The following is a 17,738-nucleotide window of genomic DNA, read 5'->3' as shown; positions in this document are numbered from 1 at the left end:
AATTAGGAAATACTGACACAGTGGTTTTCCAACTTACAGTCAAAGACACATTTCTGCTTTCAGGACCAAACACAATGGCAAGAATTTAAGAAATGCATTTTTGCTCAGATGTAATTACTTCTCAGACCATGACAGTTCAGCTCATTTACATAGTTTTTCATGTTTTTTATGTTCAAGCAATCACTCAATTTTATGCATTATCAAATACTATACACAACTGAATGAGGATGCGTATTTGGTGATTTGGTTTTGGGTTTTTTTTTGTTGAACTTTCACACAGCGTGGCTCAAACATGTTTATACAACAGACTGACACATTCATGTAAAATGTCAAATAAAATGGAATGAAAAAGAGAGCAAAAAACCCCAACTGATCCAGCTACACTACCCCAACAATACCTCTTGCCACTTTAACAGTATTCCTTTTCCTTGCATGGTTTTTTTTAACTTACCTTACTTATTATGCATTGTTAACCACTCTGCATTTAGTTGGACTTGACTTTATTTGAGTGGTAAATGTGTACTGTATTAGTCTGTGCATATTAATTATGTTGTGTACCACCCTTTTAAGAGATCAACCTAAGTCTATTCTAACTTTTTAACATCTGGCCAGGGGCAACAGGCTAACTCTGGTTCAGTTATAACAATTTATAGCAGTTTTTCCTCTCTTGATCAATCAGCATTGTCCCTGCCAAATAAATGAATAGATTAAATTAAATGAAACAAACAAGCAGTGTATCTTTTTGGATAAAATGTACAGTACTTATTTTATTCATTTGTCTGCTTTTTTTAATTTTATTGTTCATCTTTTATGATGCACATTGTATTTCATCTTTATCAACAAAAAAAAAAGTTATTTAAATATAATTTGAGTTTTATTAGTTAGGGATTTGCACATTTATTGTATTCTGCTTTTTTCATTTTGAGTGAACTGTATTTAAGGTACAAAACTTCATCACTTGTTAATGATTTGCAAAATTCAATGAGAATACTTTTGGTGTGACCTAAACACTCCCTGTGAAATCACCTGTTTAAAATGTATTCAGCTCTGCTATCAGCTTTCCAATTGCACCAGGTGAGGGAACCTTTAATTCTGAATTTAAAGCTGCTTGGACCCTGGTTTATACCTCATTTCAAGTCTAGTTATTATAAGTACTACTAAAGTCACTTACATATGTAACTGATGTTTCTTAGACTAAAAGACTGCGAACAGAAAGCACAGTTTGAATAAAATATTATTTTTAGTGAACTGTGTTTTGTTATGGAGGCCACAGTGTTGGGTTAACTGTTACCAGCTACAAGAGATGCCCTTACGTTGACAATAGACTCCTTGGCCTGGGCCATGTCCGAGATGACACCATCCGTGATGATGAGGAGCACAAAGTACTGGGAGCCGTCCTTCACTGAGGCTGCATACCTATGTACAAACACACACACAGAACCATCTCTGTAGTTATTTCTGTGCTACCGTCCTCGTGTCATTTATTCACCCTGATGATTTATTTGCTTGAACATGACATTATTATCATTCTGTGTGTAGTTTTAATTAAACTAGTTACCTTGTTCTCAAATTAAATACAAACACAGTTGAGTGAATTTTGAAAGATAATCTTATGATTGAATAAATGTCACCTCCCACTCTGGAGGGTCTTAATCTGTCAAGTATTTCTCTCAGTCTATATGTCAATTCTACAGATCCTCAGCTCAATATGGCTTTCAATTTCTTCTGCGATGTTAAACTTGACCTTTCACTCCCATGTGAGTCGTGAAGTGACTGTTGTTGATATTTACACACAGAAACAAGATTATTTCAGTCGCCTCAGCTTCTGCTACGCTTCACCTCTCTGCACCAGAAGGTTAGATCTATGTGAACGCCTGTCTTGTCCCTCTGGAGAATGTCTTGAGAGTAACTGAGTGACTCTCAACGTAGATGATCACAACGCCGCAGGCAGAGGAAGATGGAGACATAGGGTAACGACCGAGGAGTGGTAGAGAGACACAGCAGAGGAGAAGAAGTAAAGTGAATAGTTACAATGCTGCAGGTGGGAGGGAAGCAAGACAAAGTGGGAAAAAAGGGTGCTATAATTGAAATATAGGGACAAACAGAGGCGAGTTGAAGGTGAGATGTAGGGGCTGGGATTACAGATGGGGGATAAGGAGAAAAAAAGGGTAATGATAGGTGCTTGTACTTGATAACAAATCATGCTTGTGGCTTTTAAATTGACAAATAGACAGTGCAGTTGCAGAAAGATGCTTTATGTACTGCAACTAACGCTTCGTTTTTAATGAGGTTTAGGAGAACAAGATTGGAAGATGTTTGCTGATTAGTGTGGTATTTCTCCGACTGGGTTGAAATTAAATCTTGTAACAAAACAAAGTTAATGAGATGTGGTATGTCGGAGTGAGGTTTTATGGAAAATGCATATTTATGTTTAAAAACCTCACACTCTCCTGTTTTATATCAACTTACAATTACTTTATGGTTTCTTTTTTCTGTTCTTTGCATGGACCAGGAAGAGCATTTTAGTGACCGAAAATAAACAAAATCAGGGGCAGAGTTAAATAATACAGCAGAAAAAGGTCAAACAAACAAAAAAAGAATAGAAAAGAAAAGATGTGAAGAAAGCAGAAGGAGAAATTGGAAGAATTGGTAGGAGTGTTAGCTGGACATTTTCAGAAATGCTCTTATCACCTTTCTTGACATTCTCATGTCTGTCAGTTAGATTTTAGGCTATAGCCATCAGACAGTTAGCTTAGCATAGGATAGATAATAGAAGTAGAAGGGAACAGCTAGCTTAACCAAAGCTAATAATAGCCACCTAGCTAAGATGTTATGTCTGGTTTGTTTAATCTGTACACACACAAACAATTTCAGGAAATTACTGCGTTGGCCAAGAACAATTTGTCATTTTTTCCCAGTGTACACTCCAGTTTTTATATGAATTCTATATATAAAAAAAAAGATAACTAGCTGTTTAGCATGCTTCCACTCTTTATGATACGCTAAGGTAACTCTTTCCTGGCTTCATAAAAAAAAAACCTAAACATGAGAGGGATTTTTTCTAGAAAGTGAATTAAAGTATTTCACAAAATATTAATTCATTTAAAGAAGGAAAATACAAGAACTTAGTGACTAGTTTGACCAATAAACAATAATGTTGTAGAGAGGAAAAGAGGAAAAGCGGAAGTTTATAAAGGGGGCTTAATTGATGGAAAGAGCTAATTATTCAGGAGAAGGGAGTGAAGGTGACATTACAGGCTAAATAGGAGCAAACTGATGCCTCTGAATTACTGCTTATGCCACATTTCCCCTCTAGACTGCCTTTGCCTCTTCATGTGTAACTACACAAATTAAAATTTCAGTAAATTATCTTCTAAATGTATGAATTAACCTGAAGAGAGACTTCACTTGAGTTAATCTCTTTAATTACACACTTGCATGAATAGTTTCTTAATGTCTTTTTTTTTTAATTGGAGAACTTTGTCTCGATCACGTGTCTGCCTGGCTTTTCCTGTGGCATAAATTATGTTCCTGTCGACACGCAACAAACAAAACATGCAATCAGCTGTCATGTACTTTGTCTGTTTGTGTTGCCAGTTTTCCTCCCTCCCTCCCTCTCACTCTCGTTAGCTACCTGGCAACACTCTGCAAAGAGCCAGCCTATTACGGAAAACCTGAGAACACGTGTTGAGTGTCAATCACAGTGTAATGTACTCGGTGTTCTTTCACACATACTCATATGATTTCTGGTTCATTATATAAACAGAGATAGATAAAATGCAAGTGTGAAATAGCCTGCATGTGGTATAATGAAAATTGAAAAACACTTTTATACATTTAAGAAAAGGTGTCCTCAGGGCATCTTCCAGCAATATGCATCTGACTCAGACGCTTCTCAGATCAGGAAGAGGAAATTTCAAATGAAAAAAGACTGAAAAGCACTGACTGATTTGCATCCTTTAACAGAGTAAACATGTTTCTACACTCCTTTGTCTTCATCAGAGTCAAACTTTATACATTCCTTTAAATCGTTGGTTACCTGGCCACATGGTTGATGACAGGAGAGAAATTGGTGGGTCCATAGAGTTGAACAGACTTCAGACTCTGGTAGTAGGCTTCCATCACGCCATCGATTCCTGCACAGTAAGGGTTCTGAGGATTCCCGTTCTTTGGAGAGAAGAGGAGAGGATTCATTTCAGATGAATGAAGTAGATTGAACAAACAGTTTAAGAGATAACTATTTTTGGTTCACTGATTGTCAGGTCTTTAGTTCCAAGCTAAGAAAACCAAGCAAGGATATGAACTTTAACTGGAAGTTAAAGATAAACTGTAATTGCAATGTGTACACTCGGTCTTAATGGCTGAGTAACCATCTTTATCAGTCTGTGCCTTCTGTTATGCTCTTATTAACTGTTGTTCACTGCTGACAGTGTTTGATAGCTTTTTATTGAATTGGAATCCAAACCTTTTCAAATCCTTTTTCTAATTTACCTTTCAACCATTCCTCCAGCTTAGCCGTGGAGTCATGAAAGTGCATTGATTTAAATACAATTTTCAAGTAAAAAGGCTAAAATAACTACAGCTGAAAGATGTTGAATCATCTTTCGTTGGAAGAAACACAAGAGCAGCCTAATTATATATATATATATATATATATATATATATATATATATATATATATATATATAACCTTCATTAATTGTATCTAACACATTCAGTGTATCTAATTGACAACATGAAGGTCCTGATTTAAAACGATCAAATTGATCAGATTAAAATGTTATGATATGCATTGAAGTTGAACTGGGAGATGAATTGATGTGTTTTCATTTTAGCTGTTATGGAATTAATGTTAATTAGCAACAGCTGATCTAATCTGCCATCACGGTTTGTTATTTTAACCAGAGACTGTGACGTTCAGCTAAAAATGAGAAGCCTGCTACCTACATGTTTTCCTTTGCTGATGAAAAAAAGTGTGAGGAGAGATAACAGGTTTGATAAGGGATTTGTTAGCGTCACAGCTTAACGGATCTGGGTATTTTGCCAACAGGGAACTAGATCTAAAATGGTACAGGACATTAAAAATGATCCTGCATTAAATTAAGACAATTCAACCAGGTCACAAACCTTTAACTAGGTTTTATTGAAAAATGTGAAGAATAAGATTTTTGTATTATAATGAAATTATGAATTCTCCCTGATTCCATCTGTTGCTCTCACCAAGGCAAACTCGTGGGACACCCGTCCGTCAGGTGGCAGCTTGGCTCCGAAGCCCAGGGCGGGGAACATCTTATCGCTGTCGTAGTCCTGGATGATCTCCCCCACTGCCTTTAAGGCCATGGCGTAGGCATTCAGCTGGTAGGGACTCATGTAGTGGAGCGAGGTGGGCTGTGCTGGGTTACCTGTTTGTGACAGAGGGCAACAGTGTTAAACTATGATGAAACAACAATGGTAGCAACATAATCAAAACTCAAAGTAATTAACTGTCCTGAAACGTATTGATTTAACTTGACTACAATATACTGATCACTCTTTGTTACTGCATAAAAGCAGAAGTATATCCAATACTCAGCCAACAGTAGAAAAAAACAAAAAGTTTTATTCATTCATAGCCAATAAAATGCATTTAATGACTAGGCCTCAGATGTGGTTAATCTTGAGGGGGCCGGGGTTACAGTGTGGAGAGTCAATTATGACCTTAAATGTCCAAGCCTCTCCTATGTGAGTACATGAATTTTACTCCTTGAATCAAAATGTCACACAATCTGGAACCTTTTATAAATGGTCTTGGATGAAAGGTTAGCGAAAATTGGCTTCATTGTTGGAAACAATTGTGAGGGTTTGGGGACCTGCAAAGTCAAACATTGGCACGACATGTTCAATTAGAGCCAATTAAATGTTAATGTGTGGGCTGAATGGTGCTTTATGGCACCACTACCACTATCACTACCGCTTAAAAACCACTTAAACTTCTAAATGAGTTTTTCATTAAATACTTATGTGGTTTCTAGTGGCTCTGTAGTTCAAAGTGTAGTGAATTGTATAACAATAAAACATGCATTGTTCCTCTAAATCCATCACTGCATTACCAATAGAGGATAACTGGCTGCTAATTACAATAATACAATACACATGTGACTCTTTTTGATCTCTTTGTACCTGACTCATGTCACTATTTCAGATGCTTTTTAATAAACTGCTTCACTCTACCAGCCACCAGTTAGAATTTAGATCTCAGTACGAGCCAGACAAGATCAAGTACACCTCAACCTCGAACATATTTCTTTCTCATCCACTGCCAGGAAGCTCTCATTTGATTTAATAGGATTTGGCTGTATGGGTGTTGCCTGTCCTGCTAGGATTGAGCTCAAGGGTAGATGGATAACACAGTTCCTAATCATGGCCATCATGCCATGTTACTGCACTCAGCTTTAGCTGCCAGGTGTGATGGAGAAGGCTATTAGCAAACACTTGATTCCCCATCTGCATATATTTGAATAAGCGCTCCCTAGGCATTCAGCGTACTTTGAGTGTCTTTATGTGGGGCTCTTAGCGTGTGTGAGTGTGTGTGTGCGCATTAAAAGTGAATGTGTGTTTACTAAAAGACTCACCATTGGAAGCTGTGAAATCAATGGCCACTGTGAAGTTAATCTGGGTCCTTGGAAGACAAAAGCAGAGAGATGTTTCATTAATGAACAATCATCTGGCCCACCTCTCTCTCTCTTTCTCTCTCACACACACACACACACACACACACACACACACACACACACACACACAAATATGTAATGCCACAGGATACAATCAGAAGAAATGAACTGCAGACATAATCAGGTTAAAGTGATCAATGTTTGGGAGTGCAAACAAAGTTCCTCCTGCCCTTTAGCTGTGACAGTAATCAGGAGACAGCAAGTTACTGAGCTTTCACACCAAACACGAGTGTGTGTGTGTGTGTGTGTGTGTGTGTGTGTGTGTGTGTGTGTGGCACTGCTGAGAGGAAGGTTGTTGTTTTCAGTGGAGAAGACAGATACACACTGCTTAACAGCTACACCAGTGAAATCGAACTGTAACCCCCCAAATACACCAGCCTCTACTCAAAGTTAAATAACTGTATAGTACAGTAGTTACAGTAATGAGCAAAAAATACAGATATCAGAAGACATACTCTACATTGATTTTCACAAGTAAAAGTAGCTATTCACGAGATATTTCTTGATTGAACACTCTTTAGCTTTGTGCTCTGCCTTGCACACACTTTCTGCTAGAAGAAGACAAGAAAAGAGAAATGATGAACAAAAAAAACGAAAAGAAAAACTGACTTATTAGAGAGAGAACAAATAAGACAGAGACAAACAGCACCCATGAAATAATGGCATGTCTCTCTCTATCAAAACATTTCCTAACTTGTTAACCTGCAGGAACAGGATGTGGTTGGGCGCTCTGTCAGCCTGTCACAGCTTTTTCACACCAGTCCTCAGCCGCTGCCATACAAGAAACACACAAAAACCTCCCTGTCTACCTACATGTCTCCTGCTTTTTTTTGAGGGGGTTTTAAGCAGCCAGCGCATCATCATCACTGTCACCCTGGCAGGCCGTGTGAAGCTATCGGGCACTGTGCCTGGACGCTGAGCTGCCCGATCCAGAGGGGACAGAATAAGAGGGAGGGAGAGGGGTTGGAAATGGTTCAAGAGACATTTGATGATCAGAACACATGTATGGAAGGTTTTGGGGTGTGGAGCTGCCCTCTCATGTTTGCACACTGTTACGAGCAGCTGCAAATGAGCAGGAATAAAGATAATCCAGGAAAATCACAATTTTAAACAACCATGTAAGACACTTACTATGTTTTCTATAATGTCTGTTAACTAAAGATGGAAGATACATATCATACTGTGTGAAATTATCACTTCTATTGTGGCACACTACGCTTATTTACCAGACCTAGATTAGATACACCCACATATATATCTTCACTTCATTAACATACTGAACAATACACTTGTGAATTCTTCTTTTACCATCTGTTTCTATGGATATATTTTACCACTGTTAATAATGTATATTCTTGTTGTTGTGAATAGCTGTGAATAGCTATACCTTTAAATAGATATTACTGTGTATTGTCATTATGTGATCCTCTTTTGTGGCTGTTTTCCTTATGTTTTTATCTTGGCCAGGTCTGTATTGTAAAAGAGAGGTTGCTTTCAGTAATATGCCTGATTAAATAAATAAAATAATAGTATAGATTCTTCTCAATGCCACAAAGTCAAGGCACTCCCAATTTTAAAACTGGACAAAATCAAAATTTAATTTAATCTTAAGGAAAGTCATCATAAACCACAAAAAAGGCATATGAGCCAAAATGCGTGTGCATATTAATGACCCACTAGGAGGAGAGGATTCCTCTAGATCAGGGGTGTCAAACATACGACCCACTGGCCAGAACCGGCCCGCGAAAGGGTCTAATCCGGCCCAGTGGATAACTTTGCAAAGTATGATGCCATTCATTTCATGTAAAATGCTGCTTCGGAGGTTTTTTCACCCTGACCAGAATACTTTTCTATTGAACGCAATCCCTGCTTTAGATCGTCAGCCTTTTCTCTTTAATATTTTGTAAAAATGCAGCTTTGATATAAAACATTAAATTATTTTTTCTTACTCAAATAATTATACAGTTCCCCTACTAGTGGGGCAAATTTCCCATCCTCTGCAGGCATTAAAGCTTCTCCAAACACCACTGGATCTGATCCAAAATCTCTTGCATCAGCAAAATCAGAAGGGTGTTCTTAGTTCTTGAAAAGCTGATAAAAGGCTTTTGTCCAACAGTGGTGTCATGAAATGTAACAAAAGCTGAATTGCTGAGGGCTTAATAAGGTGCCTCTATTCCCTACTATAATGAGAACACTGAGAAAATTCCAGTTAAGTAGCTTTGCTAGGGGACAGCGACAAGGACAATGGAGCAGTGAGAGGAGATCCAAGCAGATTCTGGTCCAGTTCCCCACGCTGGCAAAGACAAGCTGCAGCCTAGCAGCCTAAATTATGCATGCCCTCTTTCTCTCCTACTATATGGCTAAGTCACACACACACACACACACACACACACACACACACACACACACACACACACACACACACACACACACACACACACACACACACACACACACACACACACACACACACACACACACACACACAAAGAGGGACTCCAATTTTGGATGAGCGTGAGTAGCCCTGCCAGAGACACAAGGTGAAATGGGGGACAGACAATGAAAAAATGACATAAGGCAAAACTTGATTAAAATGTTATTGTGTGACGTCACCACAAAAAACAACAACATTGTCATCACATCAACATGAGTCAAAACCATAATGAACTATTTAAAGAATGTTATGTGTGTCGTGACAACAGAGGGGAATATAGTTTACACCTCACTGGGTTGAGTGAGGATGTATGTGCTGCATCATTTATGTTACTCAACAACAGCATCAAACCGCAGCAGCTTGACTGATTTGTGCACTAGGATTGTACAGCTAACTAAGTCATTAGCAGGGTCCCTTCAAAGTCATCATCATTCTGACTTCAAATGGAGAGAATATTAATATACAGAGCAGAAGACAGGACTCCGAAAAGGTCAACAATATCGTCTGCATTAATCAGGCAGGAATTAGGAGTCAGACATCAGTTTATCGGCTTTTGGGGCTCAATCCTGCAGGCCTTTTAGAAAATCTTGTGTTTTATTTGTAAAATGAAATTGCTTCATTACAAATAGAATTAAACTTACCATTAGGGTTTGTTGTAAAAGCAAAATTAGCATGGTAATTAGGCAGTAAAGGCTGTAAGGCAACATGTTTGCGTCTATGTTTTATTTGCTGGTGCAGACTCACATTTCTTTCTGTGGGTGTCAGCTTACATGATGCCAAACACACTCTATATAAAACAATCTTGCTCCGTCAGAGCGAGGCAAACTATATAAAGCCTTTGTCTTGCCCTGATATCTTAAACTATGCTGACAACACCCAGAGGTGTGACGCTGGCCACTGGCACAAACGAAATAAATAAATGATATCTGTATTTAGCTGCAGCTATGGTACATTCCTCTACTGAGCAGACTTACACACAAACAGCCACACATTACCCTAGGAGCAAAAGGAGATCTGCTGAGAAGCATTGCTGGAGAACAGGCTTCAAACCAAAAAAGGCTGCAAAATGCTCTGGCAGGTAAGATAAGGGATTTCCAGAGGCAGTGGCTTTAAACGCAACATCACATCATTGGGCTCCAGTAGAAAAGAGAGAGAGAGATGTGAGCTTAACTTGCATTAAAAAAAACTAAACCTTATCATACTGTGACCTGAAGGTAAAGGGAAACTTCTCTAACTACTTTATCACATGTTTTCTCATTGGCTTAAATGGCTGCAATCCATCACTAACAAAGTCCAGTTAAACCTTTTGCCTGAGAGTAAATATTTCAACACACATACTCTATAAAATCATTTTGATGTGTTCTGACTATATTTGATAAAGTAGAACAAAGATATAATTGATTTTTACTGATTTCCCAACCCTTTCTACTCTGTTCTGCTTGGACACTGAAGGGTTTAATTAAGGAGGCACACCCTTTATCACCAACACCCAGCGGCTGCTCGACAGCCCCAAAGAGTAATGGTCAACTAAGTGCTTTGCTTTAATTGCACATTGAAGACGGCTTTTCACTTTTACTTTCCCTTTTTAGATACCGTTTATACCAGTGTGTGTCGAGTGTGTTGTACGGTATACGCGTGAGGCTTCAGTGTGTGTACAGTACATCTTTATAAATACAGACAGAGAGCAACTGAGTCAGGGGGAAAAAAAGTAGAGTATGTATATAATAATATATTTGTGGTGAAAGGGGGAATGACTCTTCACCAGCTGCTTTTCTGTCAGTCACTGATCTTGCCCCGCTGTTAAACTCCACAGTAACTCAGCTAGGAACCAATGTGAAAAAATACCGCGCGGCAGGAGGGGACTGATGAGGACGTTGTGCTCAACGTTCAAATAAGCTTTCCTGCAGACTGAAGGAGCTTGATGCTAATCTCTCTCCTAAATCTTCAAAGCATGTCCTTTCAACGCTGTAAAAAGATTATCTCTTACACATCAGTGAGGCTACTTCCACTGCAGGAGAAACACACTGGCAAACACAGTGATTATCATTTAGCTCAAGTGTGCCTAAATAAAATAAATGATAGTACCGTTGAACTAAAATCTAGTGTGAGAACAATATTGTAATAGTGATTTGCTCAATTCATTGAAGGCAGAACTGATACTAGCCATGCAGTTATTCCCCTGCATCTTTCAAACGATGCTGTCTTAACATGTATTGCTATTAGCAGTACAGTCTTTTGTGATATAACCACTAGGAGTTGCCTTAGTCAGAATTGTTCACGTAGGGGGTTTGATGGTAACAGTCCATAATTGATAAACGGAATAAAGTCTGCAATGATGAAGCACACCTGTTACTACTTAATACTTTGATTAAAGGAGAGGTATCCTTTTTTTAATAAACCTGGAAAATAAACCTGAATTCTAGTCTTGACAGGCCGTCTTTAAAAGTCTGTGCACACTGTAAAGAAGGGCTAATCTACAAAGTGAAAATGTTCTGTTTAAGCAAAAAAAAAAAAGTGTTTCAAAATGTTCACAAGGAGTCCTCTTTGTCTTCTATTTAAGAGCCGGGGGAAACGTATGCATGAGTGCACCTGCATGAGTGGCCTAAAAAAATGGCATCAGAGGTTACGTGATGTGACCTGTCCTGATAATATGCAAACAGCTGTTTGGACAGTGTCCATCTGGCTAAAGGGAAAGAGAAAGGAGAAGAAGAGGAGAGGAGAGAAGCGGAGAGGAACGAGATCAACATAACTGCATTAAGTAGAATTAAACATTGATTTTGGCAGCTGCATTCTGCTTGTTCATATACTACTATATGTAAATCCTCAGAGTATAACATCTTGGTTACTTATTGACAAATCTTTGTCTTGATTCTGAGTGTCTGCTCCTCTCAGTAATGATAACCTCTCAGAATGACTTCAATACATGCAGAGTTCCCTCCGGCTTCTATTCTGGTTTCAATAGTCAATTCACAAACGAAAACAAGGGAAAACAATATCTGTCACTATGAATGACGGGGCACCCATCAAAGGCACAACTCCGAATGAAAGATATAGCCAACAATTCTTCATTTTTATCCCCATGCTCACAAATAGCTACCTCTTTGTGGAAATCCATGGGTGGTACTAATGCTTTATCAAAAAGGATGAAAAGAGTGAGAGCAGTGATGCTCTGGATTGAGATGGAGCCTTCTTTAATCAGTAATTTATGCTAATGCTGTCAGCAGATCATGTTCCTAATTAGGTCCAAATGAACAATTAGCTGATTGGGTTGAAGCTGCAAAAAGAGCTGTCAGGAGATAAGAGAGCAGTGAGAGCAGTGGAGATGAATGAGAGCTGAGAAGAGAAGGAAATGACAAAACACCTGTGCCGAAAGTCCAGATTGAGACCCACGGGGGATTTCAGGGAAATGCTCGAGTGAGAAAGCACCTAGGAGAGTGTGTGTCTGCCCGTGCAAGCAATTGTGTCTTCATGTTTTTGTGTTTAAATGTGCACTTTTGTGTGTCTGCGCGCAAACCTGCAGTCTGTCCATTATGCAATTGGAGTAAGTGCGACCGGACCATTACAGGCCATTTAGGCTTCAAACTGTGAGACAGCACTTGGCACTTCATTTAGCCACACAAGCGTGTAACAGCGCCCTGCTCACACTCCCAAAGCACAACCAAAAAAAAGAAAGAACTACAAAAAAAACAAAACTAACACTCTTCTAGAGAGATTCAGAGTGCTCTCTGACGGACACTGCAGCTGAAAATGTGGTTTTAGAAGGGGTTTCTCCATTAACAGTTAGTGACAGAGCAAGTAAACATATGCCAGGACATGTAGTGAAAGTACACAGAGTTCTGGATCAGCTGTAACTGATCTATAACTTTTTCTGGATAGATATGTAGGAGAGTATTACTGTAATCCAGCCTGCTTGATGTGCATTAGTCTGTCTGTGTCACTCAAAAGACTGTACACTGTGGATGAAAAGATGGTAAATGTGGCAGATTTGAAGCCTCATAAGCTTCAGGTCAACTTTTAAATGCATTTTTGTGCAAAATGACTATGTGGATTTTGGCCCCCCCGTTAATTACATTTAAAGCTTATTTGAAGGGAATGTTTTAAGAGCCGGTATAGACAGGAGGATGATTACATGGAGGAAAACCTTCACATGGCCACCTGACTGTTTTAAGACAGATTTGAAAAATTGAGAACCTATCCTTTAAACATACACTGCAGGTCGATCTAATATCTTAATCTGCCATACAAAATGTGCATTCTTAATGCCCAGTGAATCAATAACGTATTGATCGGTGTTCTTAGCCAAACGGTGATCTGTTTTTTTCCCCCTGGCCTACAAATAAAAATGTAGTGAACTAAAAACATCTGCTTGAAATATACGGACACTGGTCTCTCCCCTTCATTTTTACAAACTAAAAAAGTAAAAAATCAGATAAAATGTCTTTAAAAACACTGTAGAATGATGCACAGTAGCCAATATCTTTTATAAATAATAAGAAATGCTTATCTGACATCTACATATACTGCACTGTCATATATTACTGTGGTGTGTGTATGTGTGTGTATGTGTGTGTGTGTGCGTGTGCGTGTGCGTGTGTGTGTGTGTGTGTGTGTGTGTGTGTGTGTTTAATAACAGGTAGAGGATGAGGTCAACTCAGAGCAGCCTCAGAGTTCAGAGGTCTAATACGAGGTCTTGTGGGTTGCTGCCTCTTGGCATCGTAGCTGTGTTTGTGTACAAGAAAAAGTGTGTACGCTTCCAGTAAATTCATGCCTTAAGCAATGCAGGAACACATGCTGGCAAGTACAGCACACATGCCTGCATTGCATGCCAGTGGGTTATTAAGTCAGCTGATAAATAATTCAGAACATATCACACTTTTCCTTCCATATTTAACTCCTGTGGAGTCCAGTTACGGCAAAACCTTTCTGGCTCTCGTTATTTAGTTGCTAAACGCTCTGTTATGTTACATGATGTCAGGCAGGCAGTGTTCAGTGGAAATTTTGAGCTTTTTTAAAATAGGAAACAGTTGCCTACTGTGGCTGAAATGCACACTATGAGAGCTGTGAGAATAAACAAAATCGCTAAAGTAGTGGGATTTAACATTAAATGCATTGAAAGATGCTATAAAGCTTTGCAGAGCTGAGGAAAAATGCTTGTAATTGTTATTTAAGGTTTGTCAGTTGATACTGTAGTCTTACTGTATCTGCATAAGTTCTGTACTACCTGAAAATGTTCAACTAATCAATGCATCATGGTTAAAGGCAGGCTTTTTACAGGTGAAATACATGTAATTGTTTGTGGTGCAGGGAGAAGACAGTCTACTAGTATTGCCAGGGTTTGCTTCTTGGACAATCTTCTCCTTGGCTCAAGCCATTTCTGGCCAGCATTTCACCGTTCTGCTCTAAGCTATAAGCTACCTCATTTGAAATCCTTTTGAAATGGTTCTTTCCTTTCTATCTGTTTCTTTTGAAACTTTCACTTTCAGTCCCTTTCATTAAGTTTTTGATCTCAATACTCGACAAAAGCCTGCGTACTGTCCGTCACACCTAAAAACCACAGCTACAAGGGCAGTAGGAACGGAGTGATACAGGGACAAAAAAGTACATTTTCCCCCCTAAAGTTGCATGCACACGCACACACACTCTCTCTTCCTTTTCTCTCCCTTGACAGTCTCCCCCTCTGTGAGTCTAATGAAGGCAGAGTGTGTAGGCGAGCATTCACGCTATGCCTGTTTGCACACGGTCAACCCTCCTGAGCAACATACGTACGCAAACACATGTACACATAGACACACACGAGCAAGCCCATGCGACAGCAAATGGCATGGGCGAGCGCTGAGACACAATGCAAGATTAGACACAAGGGCACAGACACACACACACACGCTAGAGAGTCAGAGCCATGTGTACTTCACCTCAGGTCGGCCCATCTGTCAGTCTCTCCCTCTCTCCTCCTATGACTTTCTTTCTCTCACATTCAAATAGACACTTTTCCATCTGATTCATTCACACTGAGGGATCATTATCTTTGGTGTATTGAAGACACAGAGCCACGTTGGGGTTTTTAATCGAGGCAGGGACCGGCACACTAAGCGTGTCACTTCTCATTAAAAGGACTACAACCCCCATCTCTCAGCGTGTGTCTAATGAATGCATGGTCATTCACCTACCCTCCTTTGATGTAGTCCAGGAAGGTGACTTCAATGTCCACCAGGAATGACAGCAGTGTTACCTGTAAGTGATAGGGGCACAATGAGCTTGGTGTCAGTGATAATGACTTTCAAGTATTACCGATGGGACAATATGGTAAATACAATGACTGGTCAAGTTACAAAATGAACTATTAAGCAGTATGAAACAAGCACCAGTGTGGACCTGCTGTAGTAGAGTCTATGCAACTCTATGTAATGAATAAAAAAGAATACATCTGATTTGATGGATGTTGCCTCACCGTTCCAGAGTTGAGGTATTTTTTCTTCTTCCCTTTCTTCTTTGGATTTACCACCTGAAAATGACAGGATCATCATTTATAAGACCAAAAATTCATGTAATTATATTTCTTTATTAATTTAGGCAATATTTCATTTGTGATATATAGAGTTGGAGTACTGAAAACTCCAAATTTATAAGAGGCTTCACTTTTTGATTCTTCATCAATTCCTAAAAGCAACGTTTGGACCAGTACTACACCTCCATCCGAGGTACGTCCCTGGTTACACGTGCATAAACACAAATGCATAAAGTTTGCTATATGGAAAACTGAAACAAATCCATCTAAACTAAAGCATATGCAGCATGGTGTAAGAATGCTGCAGTTTTTCATATGTATACCGTAGCTGTGATGATGCTAGAATCAGCTAATGCTAGTGCATCAGCAGACAACAGCAAACACTTTCCATATGTGCAAGGCAACATAAGTAATTGTGATGATCCTTGGTGTCATCTTTGTCTTGCTGTGTGATTCACCTGCCTGTTTGCTTTTGCAGGTGATCATTAGCAGAACTGGGAACAGCTGAGGGTTATTTAAGTTCTGGCTGCGGCACAGATCACGCCTCTTGGACTCGCTGCCGCTTTGGTTCAGTTATGCTGTTTTAGTTTATCCTCATGTTTTGATTTCCATGCAACACACACTCACACATCCTCCACTCATGCACATCTCACACCACTGACTCTACTACTGATTTCCACTCTACATATTATGAATTTTTAGTTAGCATTTAATTTTGTCGAATTTGGTTATTTTATGTTAATAAACATGTTTTCTGTTAAAACTAAGCATGGTTTGTCTCCTATTTTGCTGTGGCCAAAGAGCTGGGTCATAACATTATATTCATATATTGTTTTAGGTTATGAGGACAAATTAAACCTTAAAGTTTCCATGAAATGACCTCACATGATTTCTTCTTCCCGTAAACCAGAATAAATGGTGACATCATCCTCCACAAGTGGGCGTTAAATTAAAATTTCAACCAATAAAACCCTCACAAGTCTTTGAACATCCTCTACTGTCCACCTATCCCTTGAAATAAAATGTCTCTCCCAAACTTATATCTCCCACCCAACAGGAAATACATCAAATTAAGTCATTCCATGGGGCCTTGAATTGTATACAGGTTTGTGTGTGTGGTAGTGGACATGTTAGCTAACAGTTATCCATTTACAAAGGCAGCATGATTCATTTGGAGTTGTGTTTCTGGTGCCCCGATGAAATCTAAGTTCATTATTCAGTCATTCCTTTTAGCTCTGTTTTAGGTCTCCACCAACTCTTTTCTTTCTTTAGCTTCCATTATGTTCACCAGCTAGATCATGGCTAACTTTCTCTCTGTTTTTTTACTCTGCAGGTGGTGTCCAGTGGATTTTTAGAGTCTTTTTTTGCTGCATGCTTCTAACTGCTGCTGATAACAGTGAACCAAATAGCAAAAGCTCCGTAGACCTCAGGAGAACTGCGTCATACAGTCATGTGACTCACTATAAAATACAACTGATTACAGCTGCTTAAATATTCATTTACACGTATAATACAGCTTGCACACCTCCTTCCCTCTCTGCATGCTTCTATATATTAAACACTCCCCTGCAAAGAACCAGCAATCACCATGAGTATACCTTCAACCAATGCACTCAGCCGATAACTTCTCCACAGGAGCAGCTCAGTTGGGATGACTTTATGAATATACAACAGACACACAGTCAGCCTTACTTGGAAAAATAAAGATTCCTATGCATTGAAATCAGCTCTGACCCCATTGTTCTTGTGTACAGAATAGAAAAAAGGCACTTTTTGAGCCATGCCCCTAAATCCATTTGTGGCTCATGCTGCGGTTTAATCTCATTAAAACATACAATTGTTTCTGTGATGTTGGGAGCAGCCAGAAACAGAACTGAAACTCCCTTTGAATCCCAAACACTGCGCCTGGGCTTTTATATCAGAGCTTTATGGTCTAATTAAACTATGCCAAGGTTAAACAGAAAGAGACAACCTCAGGGAAACAACATACAAATGTGTGGATTTATGCATTTCTCCTTGGTTCGCACTGCAATAGGCACATACAAGGACACGTTTGCCTGTGGAGGTGAAGTCCAATGATTGAAACCTG

General features: G+C 39.1%; 1 protein-coding gene across 3 annotated transcripts in view; it reads right to left on the bottom strand.

Moving 5' to 3' along the window:
- The window catches only part of LOC134004162 (copine-8), an 89,153-nt gene that overhangs the window by 10,897 nt on the left and 60,518 nt on the right, over window positions 1-17,738 (bottom strand). For 2 of the 3 annotated variants that reach the window (XM_062443328.1, XM_062443327.1), the window contains exons 12-17: window positions 15,593-15,646; window positions 15,312-15,373; window positions 6,612-6,658; window positions 5,221-5,402; window positions 4,040-4,167; window positions 1,314-1,416 (exon numbers count right to left, since the gene is read on the bottom strand). In XM_062443328.1, coding sequence (XP_062299312.1) covers window positions 1,314-1,416; window positions 4,040-4,167; window positions 5,221-5,402; window positions 6,612-6,658; window positions 15,312-15,373; window positions 15,593-15,646 — 576 coding nt within the window. Of the gene's footprint in view, window positions 1-1,313; window positions 1,417-4,039; window positions 4,168-5,220; window positions 5,403-6,611; window positions 6,659-15,307; window positions 15,374-15,592; window positions 15,647-17,738 lie in introns of those variants that run through there. The other variant, XM_062443329.1, reaches the window with a different exon arrangement.

Source organism: Scomber scombrus, chromosome 22 (genome assembly GCF_963691925.1).
Source record: "Scomber scombrus chromosome 22, fScoSco1.1, whole genome shotgun sequence".
Taxonomy (NCBI): Eukaryota; Metazoa; Chordata; class Actinopteri; order Scombriformes; family Scombridae; genus Scomber; species Scomber scombrus.
This window is presented reverse-complemented; position numbering and strand designations above follow the sequence as displayed.